The sequence below is a fragment of the Caloenas nicobarica genome, chromosome 6 (assembly GCF_036013445.1).
Source record: "Caloenas nicobarica isolate bCalNic1 chromosome 6, bCalNic1.hap1, whole genome shotgun sequence".
Lineage (NCBI taxonomy): Eukaryota > Metazoa > Chordata > Aves > Columbiformes > Columbidae > Caloenas > Caloenas nicobarica.
Window position 1 is genome coordinate 29,033,791 of NC_088250.1, and position 14,009 is coordinate 29,047,799.

Genomic DNA, 14,009 nt, shown 5'->3' on the forward strand with positions numbered 1-14,009 from the left:
TATGGTACCTACTAATATCAATATATTTGTCAGGCAAAAAGAAGAAATAATGCAGTAGCTAACTCCCTTAACTGTGGGAGTTCCCTGAGCATGTAACAACTTTTGTGTGATTTATTAGTGGGATGACAAATCTTTCCATGCAGTAAAAACCCTTGATTATTCCTTTATTCTTAATTATTTGTATGGCTTGAACTCCTGGTATCATTCATCAGCTTTTCCATCAGAATATTTCTTAAAATGTGCTGATAGAAGTTGATTCTGAAGACATAAAGCCTGGTACGTCTTATTATGCAAAGTTCAAATATCCCTTTGTATGTGATGAAATACAGGAATGTGGAAAGCTAATGCCTGTTTCATTTTTGAGTACCGCACACAGACTGTCCTAGAAGCCCTCATTTTCTTGGGAAGCCTTTGATTATTTCTTTTGTGATTGGCATGACAGTTCAGTGTTTTATAAGAGAAGTAAGAAATTCTGTGCAGTGATGAAAATAATACCTTGTGCTTTTTACTTTCCATAGTCTGGCTGTTTATCAAGCCCATGTGGGAGACTTCCCGCTGATGTTTTGAAGAGGGTGAAGAATCTGGGTGGCCTCAAACGATTTTATGTTCTTTGGGGAACTCGTCTTTTGTGCCTGCAAAGTCCAGTCTCCCTAGTATGACTTTCTTCTTGTGACTGCCTATCTCAGGGAGGCCGAGTAGGTGTTTTAGTGGGTCTAAAGGCAAAATGGGGTCAATTCCTACTTGAATCTTGGCTTAGGAAGCTTCTCTAGAGTCTGCCTAAAATTCCTTTAGTTTCCCCGAGGCCCTGCTGTGATGCAGAGGTGAAGCTGCAGGGACTCCCTCCCGTTGAACTTGCTACCTCAGCCAGTCCTCCATCCCATGGCACAAATGGCAATAAGATTTTCTACAAACTTTCCTCACCTTAATGTAAGCAGTACGCTGCTTTTGGAGCAGTACTAGACATTGAGTGTGCCATTAGAATATGCCACGAGATTTCAAGACTGCCCTTAACTCTAGTGGGCAGGTTTTTGAATCAGCTCTCTTGTCTGTTTAGTAAATGTCACTGCAGTTGTCATGGCGGGGGGACAGCTAGTGTAATTATCCTAGCAATTTTCTAATGAAGATAAATTTCGTTTTTCACTGATTTTCTCTTTGCTGTGCTGCGATGCTAAGAAAAGCATTAGAAGATTACAGTGCAAAGAAGAGTTACAAGTGCTTTAGATCACCTCCCTTATGTGGAGTTCATAGGAGCTTATACCTAGTTCCATCAGCATCTCTGTACTGCAGGCAAGGTCTGAACTTCCTGTGCTGGTTGTCATGTTAAACATTTGGGAGGCTGTTTACAGAAAACTGTCAGAAAATAGGAAGAAGTGAAGTGAAGCTTCATGTGAAGATTGTAATACATTTTCACTCTTGTGCATAGGCAGCCTCTGATGATAAGGTACGGGATTCAGTCTCCCTTTCTTTGTTGCCCTTAACTGGAAGAGCATCTATTCCTGTCTATTATTTCTAATAATTGAAATTGTATCCATCATTCCCCCTTTGCAGGGCTGTCTGCTGCTTGCCGTTTCCAATTAGTGCTCCACACAGAGGCTGTGCAATAGATTGAAAAATTTCCTGTTATTTGCTTTGCTAGCACCTTCTTATTCCAGTGCTTAAAGAATCAAGCAAGTGACCTCAGTGTGCCTCACAACAATTAATTGTCTTAAGATGGTTTGTACATTATTAGCACTAGAACAATGATATCCTGTAATCTGTTTCAGAGGTATATATTTAAAATTGGAAGGATTCTTTTGGGTGCTTGAGTGAAAGGGAGGAGTTTTTTTCCTGGAGCCTGTAGTGGAAACACGTGGCTGCTTCCAAATTCCAGGGGCTGGAGGGGGCACGAACCCAGCACTGATAAGGGAGAAGCTGGTCTGAACTGTTAAGTAGGAATTGTCTGTCTGTGTGAAAGGGCAAATTCTGTTGTGATGGATACTTGCTTGGTATAGTCGTTCTCGCTTTTGGGAGAGGACCTTCAAAAGTGATAGTTTCTTCTTCTTAAACAAATATGGCAACCAAATGATCTGTGATTGTTGATTGAAGTGGGCGACAATCAAAGTGCAGTTTTGTGCACAGGGTGTCTGGTTCACTGTCGTGCTCTGCAGCAGCAGTTCTTCCCCCGTTCATTCATTTGCTGCTGGGATAGCTTCAGCTGTTCCTGAACTTTGAAGAGATGGGTGAGATTCCCAACTGTTTGCACAACATAAGCACCATAGTATAACTTCTGTTTTTGTAAATTTTTTTTCTATTTTCATTGTAAATACAGACAGTAGGACAAAATAAAGAGGAGATGTTTAATGGAAACATTAGAAAGCAAAGGAGGTGAAACAAGCGATCCTAGCAGCGTACAGAGTACATGCTGTGGTTCACTTAAAATGTTGTGACTGCCAAGGTTTCATTCATGTCTCTGCCCAAATTAATAAAACTGAAAGTAGTGATAGGTATCTGTAACCATAACATAGTGTCAGTGTGGTGCACCCTCCTGCTCACAAGTGTTGGATGGAGTGCTGTTCAAATAGCCTTTTTGTGAACAGTATCAACTTCCCTCTCTCTTCTTTCCTGTAAAAATCCTAACATGTACCTTAAGTTTGTTAGAAAAAATTTTAGATGTCCATTCCAAAAAGCAAATTCAATGAATAAAATCTTCCCTTCTCCCTTTACTTTTTCCAGTGCTATGTGATAAAGCAGCAGGCAATGTGGACCCGCTCTGTTATGAAGTCAGTTCTTCTACAGACATGAAATATTCTTTCTTTTTTTTATTTTTTTTTTTAAACTCACAAAAAGCCAATGTCTATTAGTTACCTGAAGCAGTTCTTACAGAATGTGTCTGATCACCAGAAGATAGCTTGAAAAAGGGCATTGCATGTGTTAAAGCTTTTTTTGTGTTACAGAAAGAGCGATAACATGCTTCTGCGTATCTCTGCCCGTCTTTCTGCCCTGGCAGTGTACCCCTTGTTGATCTGCTAGACAGCACAGAGCTGCCAGAAACTTGTGGTGACGATGCTGCGGGCCGTCCAGTCGTTGGCTTGGCAACGGGAGATTCGGAAGAGGCTGTTGGTTGCCCTCATCCTGGCACAAAGGAAACTGCTGCTGAAAAAGCAGACTCTGATCGTAAGCAAACTTACAGATTTTCCCTATAATCATGACGTGTGAGGTCAAAGTTGACTGATTACGTTGTTATGAGGTTGTTTCCTTACAAAAACCCAGACATATTTTAGAGAGCTCCCTTAGATTACGTGCAGAATGGTAGTTTTACCCACCACTGCAGTATACGAATTAGTGCATTTAGGAATTCAGTGTAAGTTTTCCACCAGAATGTTAACAAATCATTTTCAAGGTGAATCTATTTCACAATCAGTCTTCCATCTGTGAAATTTCTAATATTGCTGTCAGTGTATCTACTGAACTGTCCTTAACTGCTTTCAAGAGCTGCCTTTTTTGATTTTACTATATTACAGTAATTTGCCACCAATTTTTCAAGAACTATATAAGACCTTGTCATGACCTTAAGTCATACAGTTTGGGACAACAAAGTCAGCTCTCCCCCTTTCAACTGGAGGCAGTTTATTTCCAAGAACAAAGGTACAAGGGAAAAGTCACAGGTTTTTATGGGATCTGACTTCAGCCACGAAGAGTGAAGTGCAACTATCTGAGCGATTACCTCTTGCTGCTTCTCATTCACTGTGAGGGCAGCTGGTACATGAACTTGCAGGAGTGCAGAGTGTTGTGATTCGGTACATACAGCTGAGCGAGCGGCTTCCCCCCATCCCTGTGCCTTTTCCCACAACTTTAAAACCATATAATTCAAGTTCAGGAAGAATGCAAGTTACCAGTCAAATAACTCTACCATGACATTAGCAAGATGATATATTTTCTGTCTTTTTCAGCATTTGAAGACACGTTCCTAAGGCTGAGACAGCAGCTGGAGACAGAGCGCAGCAGCCCGGTGCCATCTGAGCGTCCCAACATAAACATAAACGTGCAGGTACTTGGGCTTCATCCCTCCTGGCAGAGTCGCTGAGTGCTGTTCAGATCAGTCTGAAGAGTCTTCTGCTTGCCTTGTTCTGTTTGCAGGAATTTTTAAGAATATGAGTGAGTAAAGGGGATAGTAAAGGAAATACAAATGCTTTGTAATGTAGAAACCTGCATGTGACAGGGCAGCGAGGTAAGCTGGGGCAGAGGCCTACGTGCATGTGTGCAGACTGCAGCCTGGTGACATTTTCTGAAATCAATAGAGTAAAAGGCATAAATGATTGGAATGTTCCTCTTGTGGTCTTTATCTGTAGGTTACTAAGGGTACAGTGTTGTATAGTTCTCCCTCTTTTTTGAGGGGTTGAGTTGCCTTCAGTAACCCTTACAGAATGTTGTTTTGACATTTTGTTTTGAAACAAGTTTGCTTGTGATCCATCCTACCTGTTAAGTCACCAGTTTTTACCAGCTCTCTGAAGCAGGTGTTAGTGCTGCGTGTGTTTACACAGAGAGGTGTGATGTGGTTTGATTTAGTGCTCTCAGAAACCCTTCTGAGCAAGTCAGGCTGCATTTCCATGGGCAGCTGAGCCAGAGTGTGAGCTTCAGTGCCACGAGCAGGGCCAGGGCTCTCTTCCCTCTCGCTCCTCTTAGCTCTTCCTTCCCTGGCTTCCTTCTCTCCTGTCACCTCCAGGAATCATTGCATGTTTCGCTGAACCAATGTAGTCTACAAAATTACAAGCAAACAAAAAAATTGACTTTTTTGTTTTGATTGGTTTTTTTAAAGTTGTTAAATAAGCTCATGGAGAGGGTCAAATAAATGCCAGAGCTGTAGTGAAATAAGTAGTGTTGCTAGAAGGGGTGGAAAGGACAGGATCCTCCCATACAACAGCAGTGAACTTTCATAGATTCACTGGTTATCAGACAACTGCACCCGTGCAGGATATCCTTTTTTTAATGAGCTTCAAAAAATTTGGAATTTAGATTTCCCTTCAAGTTTGCCTGTAAATAAATCATAGGTTTATAAAGGAAAAAAAGAAAAAAGACAACTTACTCTGCTTCCCTTGTGTTAAGGCTTTGGGTGCTTGATTGCATTTTGAAGAAGCAGAGAGAGAGAAACACCTGGCAGCGTTCTCTCTGTACCAGCCTCCCTTGCAGAGAGGCCTGAGGATTTATCCAAATTCCAGTGAAGCAGCCGTGATTTTTCTTTCTCCCTGAATAGTAAAATGAACCAGGTGCCAAGAGAGGCGTTTAGCAGTATGTGTTTGGGCTGAGCCCATTCCTGAGCATGTGTTCCCCCACTCTGTGTGAGGGAAGGCTGCTGCTTTGGTACCCTGGGTGCTGTAGGCTGTTCTGCTCCTGTCCCCTTTAAGGTCTGTTGTCAGGGTTGCCTTGTGCGGTACCTCTCTGCTTGGTGAGTGCATTACCAAGATTACCAAGTCTCTAAGAAGATTAGTCAGTAGCCTGTAGGTCCTGCTGTGCTGAAACACTGCCTCCGTATAAACTAAAGCAAATGAACGCAGCTTATTTCAGAATATTTTTGCCTGTTGAGCTCTGCTTTAGTTCAGAAGAGAGGGGAAAAACCAAAACAAAACATTTAATTGGTTCAGTGGAGAGAACGGAGCAAAACTGTCTTAGTGGTTTTTAAGTTGTGGCTGATACATAGTAAGCGAGATAAGGTTCCTGTAATGACCTAATCTAACAAACAGCTGCCAATGCAGTACAGTCAGCTATCCAGCTGCTGTCGTGTGAGGTGCTGAGTAACTTTGGATATTAGAGGTTACAGATACTGGGGTGATAGTAACCTGATTAGAGAGCAAGAACATCTACATAACTGAGAAACACATGATGTGTGGATCAACAGTGTGTCAAGATGATTCTTTGGGTAAAACAGACTTCAGCTTTCAAGAAGGATGTGCAAACTGTATTACAAAAATGTAAGAGTAGACCGTCAGTGGTTTTCCTCAGATAGAAAAGATTGAATAAAGCTTTTCAGTCTATGATGTAGCTTACCAAGAAGTCACTTGAGAGCGTTTGTTTAAAAAGCTGGATGAAGATTAGAGACTGTCTCTGTATATTTTGAATTCCGTATGCCTCAAATTGCAAAGACATGTAGATTACAGTAGCATCAAATGAGCATCCCCAGTTGTGGTAAGAGATGAAGGTTAATGGTTTGGAAATGAGTCCTGAAAAGAGTGACCTAAGAAAAACAACACTTTATTTCCTGCTTTTGAAGCACTTTGTTATGAAAGGTACCTATTGGCTCTCCTCCTGCACTTAGTTCTGCTCTTAATCTACTTACAAAAGAGGCATTTATGGCATCTGCTTCTGACTGAACTGAATGGAACTGCAATGTATACACTAAAACCTTGCAGTGAGCTTGGATCCTGGAGTTTGCTGTTATAATACTTCAGATGAACACAGAGTTCTAGTGTTCTCTCTGAAACTGTGTGATTGCAAATTTCAGCATGTCTCATCTCCCTCAAGTTTTACCAGTGCATGAGATACCTACCTATGTAGAAACAGTTACAGCACACAAAAGGGTTGGTAAAATGCATGGGGGGAAAGCATTAGTTTGCTGCTTATGAAGGCAGAGCTGCATCCTGAGCTTTGTAAGTGACACTGTCAAATGCCAATGGACTGCTCACTTCAGCTTTTTTAATTAAATATTTTTAACTTTTCTGTCAGGGTCAGAGGTTGCCAACCAGCATCATCTTTACATAATTCTGTACTTCAAATCAATCAATCTTGATTGATTTCTTTGCTAGGGAAATATTTATCTAGCCATTTTTGTTCTTTTAGAGAAAAGGAGAAATCTTTCTAGAACGAAAACTGGGAAGAGGGAATGAATGGCTTCATTCTTCACCACTGCTCTCTGCCAAAGTCTGCTGGGATGGAAGAATGCGACTTTGTCCTTTCCCAGCTTTCACTAGCGCAGTGACCAGATCTGACAAAAGAGAGCAAATAGCTCTTAAATACACCGGCGCTTGGCTTTCATCAGCTTCTGAAGTGAAATGAACGATAAAAAGTTCACCCTTTGCCATGTTCAAAGTCTGCTTCAGAGTCAGAAATGCAAGGATGTGAGGGTTTTCTTTTTCTGAATTCGTTGTGATCTGTAAACAAATAGAAGTTGCTCCAAAATGTGCCTGTGTTAGACTCCATCTCCTTGCACAAAGTAATTTTCAGTGGCACCAGGAATGCTGCTCAAAAGCACAAAGGTTTGGGATCGCAAGCCCCGCTGCTGCCATTCATCTTTCCTTCCCGTCCTGCATCGCTGCCTAGCTCCATGTTTTCCTTGAAGAATAAAGTACAAACACAGTTTGTCTAGTACACGGAAACAATAAACATTTGTAATGAGCTAGAATATTGACAAATCCCAGCAGCTTTACTGTTTTATGTGAATAATTGAAATGTCTTATAAGTTAGACATTTTGAGGCGTTATCAGGTGCCAGATGTTTTCCCCTCTAGCTATGTGCTTTTTCCATACAATAAAAAGTAAAACACCACTGCTTTTTTCAAGCACAAAATAGAAAGTATTGAGAAAAACATGTCTTTAATATTGATGGAAATATTTCCTTGGTGATATAGAACTTACACTTGATTGCATTAAAATATTTCTTAATAGTACTAAACTTCTGAAAAGTTGGGAATATGATTGCTAATAGACTAGAGTGACCTAATCCAACTGGTTGTTTGAGTGAAGGAAGCTGAGAGGAAGTTAAACCACAAAATGGTGCTTAAAGCACCAGTGTACTCACGTGCTCAGTTAAAATAATCAAATTTATGATATCACTAGTACTAGAATAATGCATTAGAAATTCTGTGCAGGGGCTGTTAATGTACAGCATCCCATTCAGTGAGGTCCAGCGTGAGGATTTAGAGGTTGTCACAGTTGGGTACTGTGATCATACTACTACTACTACTACTACTACTTCTACTACTACTTCTTCTTCTTCTTCTTCTTATTATTATTATTATTATTTCAGTTTTAACTCCAGACTTTTGGCAATTCCAGCAGCTTCTTTAAAATATGACCACTTAAATGTTTAATACTTTATCGTTTTGTTAGTCTTCATGAATTATGTGAATTTGCATCTCTTAGTATCTGCTAGCAGTAGTCATTAGTAACACTGGTGGTTGTTCCTCATACCTTTTTATGTTGACAGTGACCCCTGGAGATTTTGCCAAATTCTGTATTCAGTGACGACTGGGGTCAGGATTTTAAAATGGGTTCTTTAGGTAGTCTTATAAATTCCTATGCGGATGCCTCGAAAGGTGGTTTAGAGGGAGACAAGAAAATGCTTTTTGCTTCCCTGAAGACCTAATACCTGAAAAGTTCTCACTAATATTTCCAGTGAATAAATTCTGTGAATAAAGAAAAAGCTAAAGGAGAGCTGGCGGGGGGACGGGCTTTCACTTTGTTTTAAGCTTCTCTCCCCTGCTGTCTGTCCATGTGCTGGGCATCGTTCCTCTGGCCATGCTGCAGTCCCTGCACTCAGGGTGCAGCGGGGTTGTCCCTGCTGCAGAACGCAGAGCCTGCAGGGGCAGCCCGGGTGGCGGATGGCGAGGAGAGCGGGGCTCTGTCTCCCTCTGCTGAGCTGTACCCCGAGAAGAAAGGTCACCAGGTTTAGTTTCCACTCAGTTAATTACTTCTGTCACTAGTCAAGTAGCACTTATTAAATTGAATGCTTAATTGCCATTTTTTATCATTAAGAAATACAGTTCATATAATGCAATATACTGTAGTGAAAGGTATCTCATTTTTAGTTGTCTTCATTACGTATCTGATTGCCAGTTTGCTCTGATAGAGGCAGTGATAGAGGAGGTAGCTAATAGCACATTAAACTGTTGTTCTGATTTATAAGTGCATTTCAAGGTAAAAATCTTCTCAACTTTGCATTTGAGAGTAAATTATCAACTTACAGTTATGCTATACTGATATAATATGCTGACTGCTATATTGATCTATCAGTAAACCAGGCTGCAAATTTAGGGTCCGTTTCACTTGTTGCATGCTGTATTTTCAGCATAGTGCTTTGCATCTCCACTTGTAAGCATTGTACTTTTTTTTTTACTTTATGTTTTGTTGCGACTTTACAACTGCATTTCAAAATAAAGGAAAAAATTGCTTTTTCATTTCAGTATAGATCTGATGACTTTCAGAGCCTTGCTGTTATTTAGAAATGTTAGTAAACTTCAGCCCAGACTTTTCCATGTGGGAACTGCTTCTAATGAAGATTTTTTCCATGTCTAGGATGAAGTGGTAAAGTTGACAGATAAATGTCTTAAGAATGCAATTGAGAGCCCAGTTGCAGCAGCAACGTGGCTTCCAGCAGATATGAAAAGCAATATCCTGAAGGCCCAGGCAGAAGCAGGGCACAAGGTAAATGCTCAGCTGAGAGGACTGTGATATTCTCAAATGTTTTATTTCCCTTCAATTTCCTGGTGTTGGAGAAGGTGCCTTGCCGGTAGGGGTTCTCCAAGAGCTGAAGTCCAGAATAGAATAAAAGAGGCTTTCAGCCTTTCTCCATGGTAATAGTTGTCCAGTACTGGAATGGTCGTCCAAGGAGGAATCTCCATCCTTGACGATACTCAACATGGAACTGGACAAGGCCCTGAACAAGGCCTGGTTTGAGTGATGACCGAGCCGGATAACCTCCAAGGGTTGCCTTCTAACCAAGAAATTATTCTGTGACTAAGGCTATGCTTCTAGAATGTTCTACTAAATTTTATAGCAAATAATGGTGTTTTATTTGGCTAGATTTGTGAGTTATTTCTGCACTGTAATTTTCACATAGGACTGATTTTTTTTCAAGTCCCTGAGCAGTAGATGAACGGCACACTTTCATGCGAGAGGGAGGCACTCAGCTCTTCCGTGAATCTCAGAATTGACATAAGATGGAACCAGGTGTCAGAAATGTATATCTTTGTTCATTTTTTCCTCTCAGGTCATAAGAGAGGACAGCCTGACAGGTGTCAAGAATTCCAATGTTCAGGATGCTGCTGCCAGGTACTGAACAGTTTCGGAAGAAACGTGTAATCTTGTAACCCAAGTACAGCACTGAGAACCTACAGTTCAGTGTGGTCTTTCAATGGCTCAGTGATCATTGCATTTTACCTTGTCATAGCGTAGCTTGACCTGGTGAGTGCGAAGTGTCTTTAAAATGAAAACCAGCAAGCACTATAGTTGCTAAGTTTTGTTATATACATGATAATCCAGATACTCTTTACTCTCCCATACTTTAATTTGATAGACATTGTTCCAACAGCAGCTTCAATCACTATAGTTATTTCTGACCCATGAACAACTTAATTGTGGGGAGAGGGATTGTGTCTCTTTACAGTAGCTGTTTTCTAGTGGAGAAAAAAAATTGCGTACAAAAACCCGACACTGACAGTTGATTTCCTAAGAATTACTGAGTCTCAAATGATTGCTAGTACCAGTGGGATTTCAGGCACTGAAAAAGTTAATGGTTTACGGCATGTAATCTCTTGACCATTTGTGAATATGAGTGTGTGTCAGGCCTCAAAGAGCACATGGGGATATTGAATAAAATGTACATCTAGCAATCTCAAAAATGTGCTGTAACAACTGACTCACTAAGAAATTTCTGTGTAAGGTTGTACCTGGTTTTTATTTTGTGTTATTTTTGTTGTTTTGTGCCAGGAACATTCTCCCATCAGGCAAAACACAGAGTAGTTCCCCAGCAACCAGTCCAGTATTTCAAGACCCGAGAGAGCTGCTGAAAGCAATCCCCGCCTCAAACACCTTTGTTCTGTAAGTGATTCAGGAAGAACGTGTTTCTGGGGTAAGGGAACTGCGTGGAGATTATCATGAGCAGGTCTGAAAAGATGAGGAACAGTTGCTGAGCAGTTAGGCTACATCTAACTGAGCAGGTTTACCAATGCATCTTTAATTAGTGTTGCAGGAGGTAATCAGCATAGGCCGGGCCTCAGGGTGAGGATCCTAGCAAGCAGCAAGCAAATCTCTCTCATCTTCTGAAACAACTGAAATATCTGATGTCCTGCTGCCCCTGGCTCTAAAGAGGAAGACAAAAGGATGGCAGGGAAGGCTTCAGGTGAATTAGAAACAAGGGCTGAAGCTCCTTTGAGATAGAAGATGTTGATACTGTTGGGTCTCTACGCAGCTGTAGCTGAAACTAGGAAAGGGAGCAGTAATCTGCAGAGATCGTTGGAAGGTGTTTACTTCAGCAAACACACGAACATCTGTCTTCTGTCTGCCTGACATGGAACCAGTGTCAAGTTTTTGGGTTGAGCTTTTAGGGAAGCAGCACTGTGTTTCGAGCAGTGTGCTGACAAGAATGTTTTCTCCTTTCAGTAATGCATTAAATGAGGACAAGGCTACCTCTAACCATGAGGACCTGCTGATTCCAGCTAATCTGGCTCCAGCTGAGGAAGCTGCTGTTTCAAAGGTATTGCCACCTGCCAGCCTGGAAGATTTCTGTGTGTCACGTTCTGAGCTACTGGTGCCTCCAGGCAAGCAGAGCACACCTTGCTGCGTGCCTCCCATAACTCAGTGAATACCTGTCATTGCTGAATGCCAGAGAGCGCTTTCTGGAGCAGGCAGGGGCACTGTGCAGATCTCTCCAGAGGCCATTTCTGAGTGTCCTTCCAGGTTCTTTGCCTGACACTTATTTTTCAAAACTGATCGTTTTCTTCACACCGGTGAGGAGCTCTTAACGTCCCAATGAAGAAAGAGACGGCAGAGGTGAAATTCTGACATAGGCAATCCCTATCAAAATAACCCCAGAGGGTAAAGTTTAAAGTGAAGTGTTTAATTGTGGTATTCTGGTTACCTTAAGGATCAGGTAATTTTTAACTGGAGTTCATGAAGTGCACGTAGTAATTCGGGGTCAACTCTCCTTTGTCCCTCTCCAAAAGGAGAGAGGAGTCCAACACTGGACTCTGCTATTACTGCAGCAGACTCAGGTGTTATTCTGGGTCACTAAAGCACCATGCCCTTTAGCTTTTGTCCCTCTAAACCAGCATTATGTAGTTGATCCCACTGAATAATTATCAGTCTCATCTTCTGAGTTCAACTACTCAGCTCACAGACCTCGCTGACCACCTTGTCAGATGGCGCAGTGCCCCATCTTCACACAGGGGAGTGGGACAGTTTCACAGCTCACATCGCAGTGACTTTGTTTCCAGTACGCCAATGAGAATAGCTGAAATGAAAAGGCTATTAAAAAAGATCTCATGGGAAGGTTTGTGAAAACAGACCTGATAAAGAGTGGTGTTCATTAAGGACACTGCTCTGTAATTTGGGAAGCCACTACAGTATTCAGGAGACCTATCTGGTTACTACTAGGAATTCAATTCAAAACTGATTTGTTCCATAGAGCACTCCAGATGACCAGGACGTTTCCTTAACATCATTGACGGAGAATCTAATTGACTTTACAGAAGCCACACCTCGGGTAAATGTATTTCAAACCCAAACTTCTTCCTTCACACATGTACAGTGGTTTTTACTCATAAACTCTCCTCTGGCTTTAGTATTTGTCCACCAGGCTTGGATCTGCTGCAGTAGAGTGAAGCGGTGATTGACCCAGATCGCTGCATAGATGCCCCCTCCATGAAGGGTGGCTGGCGTAGGGCTGTAGACCCTGCAGCTTTGTCATGGAAGTGAAGGAACCTGAAGAGTTGACTTGTATCTGTGCCGCAAAGGCCTGTGGTCTTGTTTTAGTATACCTGCAAGTGTCAGCCTGCTTCTCAGGCTTTTGGTTATATATAATACTTCGGAAATTATATGTAAATGTGTATATACACACACAGACATATATATATGTGTGTGTATATATATATAAAAAATAAATACTTTAAAATAAACTTCTAATACAAATCAACCCTTTTACATAGATAAAAAAAATCTCTTATAATCTGTGCCAGCAAAAGAGGAGTTATGTTGCATGCACCAAAAAAAAGGAGGGAGGAGTAGGACCTTTAACCTGTTCACAGGTGTGCACCCTTAGTTAAATTCATCCACAAAGCAGAAAAAAATAATGGGTTCAGTTGCCTTTTGGAAGGGAGCACTGTGCTGAACGTGCAACCAGTGCATGTCGGTGAGGGAGCGGGTGGAAGCTGCGGGTTGTGCGGGGCCATTTGCCTTTTGGTGTGAGGTCACATCATCTGCAGTGGTTCAAACACTGGCGATGGACAAATATCCAGGATCAGTTTGGGAGTCAGTGTTGTTTCGGGAGGCAATATATTTTTGAGAATGTTCTCAGCTGCTTCCAACCTTTTCTAATGAGCATTTGTTTGCTTTTTCTAGGTGTCTTCCCAGCCCACGATAACACCGAGGTGGTTAGTGCCAGTGAGTTATTTGACTGTTCCTTAACAACAAAAGAAAAAGAAAGCTCTTGTCATGATTAAGAAACAGGAGCTCAAGTAAAATATAATAATTTGTAATAATTTGAAGGCCCAGAAAATAATGTACCAGACCAAAAATAAGGCAAACTAATTCAGCTGGAGTAAATCAAACAACATAAATATCCTGTTAATATTTAAACTTCTTTTTTTGCTGTGTTACATTCTGACTAAATGCCATAAAGTTTAAGTACTTGCACTTACTGAAACCCACCCTGGAACTTGATGAATCTTAGTTTTTACTGTTATAAATAAATCACATTGAAAAATTAGCTAGTCTTGCCCTGGCAGGTTTTTATTTGTTTTCTTTTTCGTTCTCCCCAATTCAGACTGGACTGATTTCCAATGGGCCTTTGGGAAATGATGTTGCCTTGGCCCTGAAGGCAGAGAGAGGCAGCACAGAGACTCTGTTGGCGGCAGCGGATTTGCCACCATCCCAGCAGATGGCCAACGTCCCTGCAAGGTAAGGGCTCCTCAGCACTCACTTCAGAAGTGTCTCTGGGGTGGAAGGGCAGTATGTGCTCTTACTACTTCCACTTAAATCGCTAAGAGTCATCATTTAGACACAGCGCCTTGTTTTGCTGGGCTTGTAAACTATCGTTCTGTCTCA

The 14,009-nt window shown here is 41.5% G+C and overlaps 1 protein-coding gene across 2 annotated transcripts in view; it reads left to right on the forward strand.

Annotated features, from left to right (window-relative positions):
* Positions 1 to 14,009, forward strand: part of EPB41L5 (erythrocyte membrane protein band 4.1 like 5) — a 60,111-nt gene that overhangs the window by 40,463 nt on the left and 5,639 nt on the right. For both annotated transcript variants that reach the window (XM_065637864.1, XM_065637863.1), the window contains exons 17-25: positions 2,987 to 3,153; positions 3,930 to 4,027; positions 9,264 to 9,392; positions 9,958 to 10,019; positions 10,677 to 10,787; positions 11,349 to 11,442; positions 12,373 to 12,450; positions 13,305 to 13,346; positions 13,729 to 13,862. In XM_065637864.1, the coding sequence (XP_065493936.1) occupies positions 2,987 to 3,153; positions 3,930 to 4,027; positions 9,264 to 9,392; positions 9,958 to 10,019; positions 10,677 to 10,787; positions 11,349 to 11,442; positions 12,373 to 12,450; positions 13,305 to 13,346; positions 13,729 to 13,862 (915 nt within the window). The remainder of the gene's footprint in view (positions 1 to 2,986; positions 3,154 to 3,929; positions 4,028 to 9,263; positions 9,393 to 9,957; positions 10,020 to 10,676; positions 10,788 to 11,348; positions 11,443 to 12,372; positions 12,451 to 13,304; positions 13,347 to 13,728; positions 13,863 to 14,009) is intronic.